The sequence below is a fragment of the Gossypium hirsutum genome, chromosome D09 (assembly GCF_007990345.1).
Source record: "Gossypium hirsutum isolate 1008001.06 chromosome D09, Gossypium_hirsutum_v2.1, whole genome shotgun sequence".
NCBI classification, from domain to species: domain Eukaryota; kingdom Viridiplantae; phylum Streptophyta; class Magnoliopsida; order Malvales; family Malvaceae; genus Gossypium; species Gossypium hirsutum.
This window is the reverse complement of record NC_053445.1, coordinates 44,992,719-44,998,972: the sequence shown is the minus strand read 5'-3', so window position 1 is coordinate 44,998,972 and position 6,254 is coordinate 44,992,719. Positions and strand designations below refer to the sequence as shown.

The following is a 6,254-nucleotide window of genomic DNA, read 5'->3' as shown; positions in this document are numbered from 1 at the left end:
GCCAATATCATCATATAAATGTTTTAATTGTAACTAGCCATTGGAATGGCTTGTGATGGATATGTTTGGTATGTGTTTGAAATGGTTGATTAATAGAAATTATATTGGCATATTGATGATTGAATTAAATTAGCATATTTGATAAGATATGCATATATGTGAACTTGGTAATTTAAGTAATTGTGTATACTTGATTATATGAGGTATTATATCATGTATATGACTTGATTTTAAGTTAGGTTAAATGACTTATAATAGCTTGTGAATGCATTAAAGTGTTGGTGTTGGAGGATGACAAAATGGGGTGAGAAATATGGCTTAGAAAATAACCTATTTTCGTCCACACGGGCAGAGACACTGATGTGTGTCTCAGTCGTGTGTGACACACGGCCCAGCACACGGGTGTGTAATCTGGCCGTGTGTCCACTGCATATTTAAAATTTCAAAACAGAATGTTCAGGTATTTACACACGGCCTAGCACACGAGCGTGTAGCTTGGCCGTGTGACCCAAGTCAGAGAGTTACACGGGCGTGTCCCTTGGCCGTGTAAACTACACGGCCTAACCACACGGGCGTGTGACTCCTGCACCTAGGAAAAATTTTAAGATTTTGCAAAAAATTCTTTGATTACCTAGTTTAGTCTCGACTTGTTACTAATGCATGTTTTGGACCTCGAGGGTTCATATAAGGGACTTTATGTTTGATTTCTGACATGAATACTGTGTAAAATGAAATATTCTTTTACTTGATTTGTATATTTCGGTAATACTTCGTAACCTTGTTCCAGCGACGGATACGGGTTAGGGGTGTTACAGTCTTGATACTCATTGGGTGCATCTTTGGAGTGCTTTTGGTTGAAGTTATCATTCTTGCTTTCATTGGGTTTTAGCTTTGTTTTTATTGTACTTTTTATCTAAGCTTTTCTTGGGGAGTAAAACGTTGTTGTAAGTGAAGTTTTTATAGTGAGTGGTTGTAAAAATTAGGGTTCTTTGTTAATGTTCCAATTATCCCCTATTGTAAGGGTAGATTGGACTTTAGACAATAGGGTTTTGGATCCATTATGGAATAAAATCATTGACTAAGCAAAGCTTCACAAAATAAGATTGTTATCCGAACTGCATTAACAACTCATGTGTGTCATTTATTTATTTGTTTTTCTCTCTTATAATCAGTTTGTTATACTACCTAGTTTCAATCAGTGTTGGAACATTACTAAATCATTTAGTGATTAAACATTTCAAAAATTTATAAAGTAGTCAAAATATTTTAAAAATTAAAAATATAAATCATTATTAAAAATATAAAATTTATAAAAAAATTATGAAATTATTAAAAATTATCTAAGTTCATGTGTTGTTATCTATCCCATTTTGCCTTGTTATAGAATTTTTGAAACTTGTTAAAAATAAACACAAATTTCATGTTATTTGATCAAATTCAGTAATTCAAGCAATTGTGTTCATCAAAATATCTCAAAAAAGAAAAATAGTTATATGCTCATGTTGGTTTTTCATATGAATTATGAGTAGAAACATTAATTTTTCACTTACTAAAAGTTTAACAAATTCGATTGATGAAATTTTTAGGCACATTTTGCCAATTTTGAGATGATGAATAAGGCAAGTGTAGTGGGATAAAGAGTCGTAGAGATGATAAATATTAGTCCTCAATAAGGCATGATATTTTTTATTGTATTATATATGTGTAATCAATCATTTTGACCATTTATTTTACAATTTGTAATAGTTTTATATAATCTTAAATTTTTTAAAATTATTTTTTTATAATTTTAATAATTACTAATGAATTTTTATATTTTGAAATATTTTTCTTATTATTTACAATTTTTTTTATAATTTTTATAGTATTCTGAACTACATTAGATTATAATTTGGATGATCATTTGTTTATAGTTATTAAAACTTGTTTAATATTCATTGTTTAGCCTCATTTCCATTTAATTAAAAGTTTTAATAATATTAGATTATATCGTACTAATGAAGTGAGCGAAAGAAATTATATAAAAATATATTTAAAATTAAATTAAACAAAAAATTTATTTATAATTAAATTATAGGCACTACACCAAAACAAACTTTTAGTGGCGCTTTTTTAGGCCTTTAAAAGCGCCGCTAAAAGTATTTGCGGCGCTTTAAGAAGCGCCGCAAAAAACGCCGTCAATGACAGCGTCGCTAACTTTAGCGGCGCTTTTACGACAAACGCCGCTAAAGACAAGGACCTTTAGCGGCATTTCTACCACAAACACCGCTAAAAACATAACTTTTAAAAAAAATTTCAATTAAATAATATTTATTTCTATGATAAATATTATATTATGTTTTATTTTTTATATTTAAACTTTAAATTATATGCTTTTAAGGATAAAAAATTAATTAAATTAAATTAAACTTTCTATTAAAATTTTAACTTTAAAGGTAAATATAAAAATTAATGAATTTAAATTTAGAATTAAAATATTATGTTCAAACTCATATGATCTATATTAACTCGACCAAATATAAAAGAAGCTACAAAACACGTAATAATTAACAATCGTGGTTAAAGAAGCTAGTATACAAGGACAAATGAAGAGACTTGGACGAGAAAAAATAACATTCACATGGACATTCATCTTAAAGGACCCCATATAGGTGCCTTATTATGTAAAACAGAAATAGAAAATATGAACTAACAGCGACCTTCAGAAGATGAGCCTGTAGCGAACGGACACTAGATAGGGCTCTACAGGAAACCTCAAATTGATATGCTGTATTTGGAGGCTGATGCTTTTTGCAGCTTCAGCCATGGCTCGACTAGCTGCACGAGAAGCAAGGTCTTGCACTGAAGCCTTCAGCCACAAACTCAATGTCTGCCTCTTCCTTTGTTGCGAAGGCAGTATGCCCTTCCTGCCATAGAAATTCACGACTCCTACAATCAAGCATCAAGTTAGCGGTGCAAAATCCATCCTCAAATATTTTAAATAAAAACTCTAGCTTGCCATCGAAAATAATCTACACATCTGTGAACATTAACAACTAATGCTAAGAAAATACGCAATTTATGCATGGAATGTATAAAGAATTTTCCATGATCTGAGAACATGGAAAGAAAAAGCTTCAATTTTCATTCTTCAAAAGGAACTGTGGTGCATGGAACACCAGCTGAAAAACAGAAGGGCACTAGAGAGTAAGAAAGAGAGATGTATAAAGAATGAAATATTGTCTACACCTGCTCAACTTCAACCATTTATTTCTTTTTACAATAATTCATGCTGTATATGTAATTTTACAGTAACAAGAACACATAAATAAATCAAGAAAAAAATTATGTATAAGAAATTATGTATAAGACTTACAAAAAGCCAAAGCTTGTTTGTATCCTAGATGAAGTGCTCCCTTTCTTGATTCCTCTCTAACTTGCTTATATTAAACTTTGATAAAGGCGATTTAAACTTATAAACTACACTATTTTGATAAAGGCGAAGATCATTGGTTCCATAGTGAAGAACAAGTGGAGGCTGTTGGTTTTGGTAAAGGCGAAGGGCATATAAAATCATTATTAGTCTGCAATAAACAAAAATCAGAACCAGCTGATTAGCTTTACAGAGCTGTTAAATAGAACTTTTAGCACATAGTCAAGGATAGTTAAAACTGAGTTGGATCTATAACTCACTCACCAACAATGGGGATACAAAATCATTAAAATGATATGTAACTTCTAAAGGCTTCAACTTCTAAAGGTACAATCTCTTTAAGCCGTCTATAATTGAAGTCACAGAGGACAAAGATATCTGTTCTACACAAGAAAGGATTAGTTACACATGCTAAGGATGCAGATAAATAAAAACACACTAAAAAAGGATCAAGTAAAGGAATTAGATAGATATTAACATCATTAACAACACAAATACCAAAGCTAAAAAATGTAAGTGTTATGGAAGTAAAATAAAGAGACAAATATGAATTTGATATAAATAAAGGAATTATATCTAGACTAAAATGGTAGTAACAAGAGCAGCACATCCATATTTCCTTATTTTCAAAACATACCTTTTTCTAGTTTCCTTATTTTCTATGAAATCAAACAGCAGCACATCCATATTTCTGTTTTTCAAACGTTAATCTGAGACAAAACTAATGCCTTTTCCGATTTTTTCTTTCAGACTTCTCATCATCAAATCCAATACCCAATTTTGACATATCGAATTCACTCAAATTCCTTCGTTTCACGATTCCAGATACGTAATTTTTGCTGTTTTGGTTCATTGGTCTTGGACTTTGCAGAAATCCCATGGACCTCCAACTTGCACAACAGAATGCGTGAAAATTAAGTTAGATTTAATAGATCTTAGAACAAAAATAGAATAAAACACGAAGGAGTGCATACATGTATGCAAGCATCAAAAGGAATTAATCCACAATGAGGCCACGGATTAAAATGGAATCATTTCAGCTGATATCAGTTCCAGGCCCCCCAAAATGAGAGCCTCTTGATGTCCTGCTTTAAGAAAACGTGGGTTTTATATAAGTTTTTGGATGTTTTAACTTTTAATATAATTAAAAGCGTCCAAGTTTACATAGGCAAACTGGAAGGAAACGACTTTGTATAAACATACAAACAAGAAAATCTAACAAATTAATATGATCAAATTCTAACAAATTAAAGTTTCCAATGAAATTCAAAATTACACCATTAAGTAAATAAGAGTTTTAAATTACCTGAGATCAAAAACCCATTTTGGGTATAAACTTTTGTAACTATTTATTAAATATGCAACATCGTTTTGATGCTTTGGTTCAATATTAGCTGAAGCTTCTCTAAGTTCCTTCCATGGATTTGTAGAGTTAGTAAGCTCATCTAAAGTTAAAGCTAGCTTCTCTTTTAAAAGAACCCAGTACACCTTAAACAGATACTCCCATCTAGTTTTATCATCAAAATCCACTTGAACCTGCACAGCATAAAGTAAAAGGCCTTTAAGGTAGAAAAAATCCTTACTCTTCAGTAATCTAAAAAGTGCCAATTATAGTAGTTATAAAAAAAAGCAGAACTAATGAGGAGAAAAAGCTATGAGACATTCAAAAAGAAATCATCCATTGCATGAAGATAAAAATATCAAAGATAAGATAAGAATATCAACCGCCCTTTATGTGACAAAAATGAATGATAAGAATATCAAAGATACTCACCAACAAATTCAACAGGAAAGACAGAACATTTCTTAGCAATTGTAACATTTTTACCTGGTATTGACAAAACTGCATTTGGAATCATGTGCCGAGTTCTATGTTTTATCACAAAACGCACAATCGATTCCAAAAAACAAATAATGAAAGAAAGATCGAAGAACAGTGAAAGGGTATTAAAAACAACAAAGAAATAACAATTAAATTCAATTAAATTTCATAGACTTATAAATAAGGAAAAAAAAACACAGTGAAGATAATTCATATAACCCCCCCAAAAAAATAGAAACCCGCTCAAGGTTCAGCATTAAGCGAAAACTATCAAATTCCCAACTTATTTCAAACCCAATTTTGTTATGAAATTAAGATCAACTTCCATACAGCAAAAATGAAAGCAATTTCGTAATCATCTTGTTTTGTAGGGCAAAAAAATAAGAATAAAACCCTAGAAAATCAAACAAAATGAAACAATATAAGTGAACAGGGAGAGAAAAAATTAGGGTTTAGTGAAGGGACTAACATCTCTGGGGACCAGGGCCACCGTCAGTGCCGAGGGACTCGAAGTCGCGGGAGGCGAGACGGGAGTGGCGGTCAGCATCGCCCTCACAGAAGCCACGACCCTTGGTCTTCTTATGAGCAGAAAGAGAGGTGGAAGCGGCGCCAGTGATGGTGGACTTGAGCATAGGCAAGGGAGCTTGAGGAGAGGCATCGCCGGCGGCATTTGAAGTGAGGGAAAGCGAAATTTTGAAGTGAAGGATTTTGATTTCAGAACTTGGGGGAGGGGGTTGGCGGCATTTGGTAATAAAACCCACCGCTCAATTTTAAGTTTTTTTAAGTCAAATCTGATTTGGGGAAGAAAACGACCTCGTTTTGGTATTGTAAAATTTGCGGCGCTTACAGAAAACGCCACTAATTATATAACTTTTGCAGCGTTTTTATTAAAAACGCCACTAAAAATTAAATTCCTGTATCAAACGACGCCGTTTTGAAAAATAAAAATTCTCATAATTGCGGCGTTTTTGGTTCAAACGCCGCTATTGCTTACCTTTAGCGGTGTTTTTCTCATAAACG

General features: G+C 32.1%; 1 protein-coding gene across 6 annotated transcripts; it reads right to left on the bottom strand.

The window, feature by feature from the left end:
• Nucleotides 1-2,477: 2,477 nt before the first annotated feature.
• Nucleotides 2,478-6,027, bottom strand: LOC121203167 (uncharacterized). 6 transcript variants are annotated; one of them, XR_005918212.1, is made up of 7 exons: nt 5,704-6,027; nt 4,719-4,948; nt 4,387-4,497; nt 4,050-4,302; nt 3,677-3,790; nt 3,356-3,563; nt 2,478-2,928 (listed from the first exon to the last, which is right to left on the bottom strand). XR_005918212.1 is itself a non-coding variant. In XM_041100848.1 (5 exons), the coding sequence occupies exons 1-3, from the start codon at nt 5,902-5,904 to the stop codon at nt 4,449-4,451; spliced, it is 480 nt and encodes a 159-aa protein (XP_040956782.1). In that variant the 5' UTR covers nt 5,905-6,027; the 3' UTR covers nt 2,478-2,928; nt 4,050-4,302; nt 4,387-4,448. The 6 variants fall into 6 exon arrangements, 3 of the variants coding, with proteins under 3 accessions (XP_040956782.1, XP_040956780.1, XP_040956781.1); XR_005918213.1 differs by having other exon boundaries at nt 4,387-4,500; nt 5,704-5,991; XR_005918211.1 differs by having other exon boundaries at nt 3,677-4,302.
• Nucleotides 6,028-6,254: the final 227 nt, after the last annotated feature.

Excerpts from the sequence above, each read along its gene's own strand:
- LOC121203167 (XM_041100846.1), bottom strand. The coding sequence starts at position 5,904 with ATGCCGCCGGCGATGCCTCTCCTCAAGCTCCCTTGCCTATGCTCAAGT. Across the intron at positions 4,949-5,703 it reads TGGCCCTGGTCCCCAGAGAT|GTTCAAGTGGATTTTGATGA; the intron begins GTTAGTCCCTTC and ends TATGCTGTGCAG. Across the intron at positions 4,501-4,718 it reads AAATGGGTTTTTGATCTCAG|CAGGACATCAAGAGGCTCTC; the intron begins GTAATTTAAAAC and ends GTTTTCTTAAAG.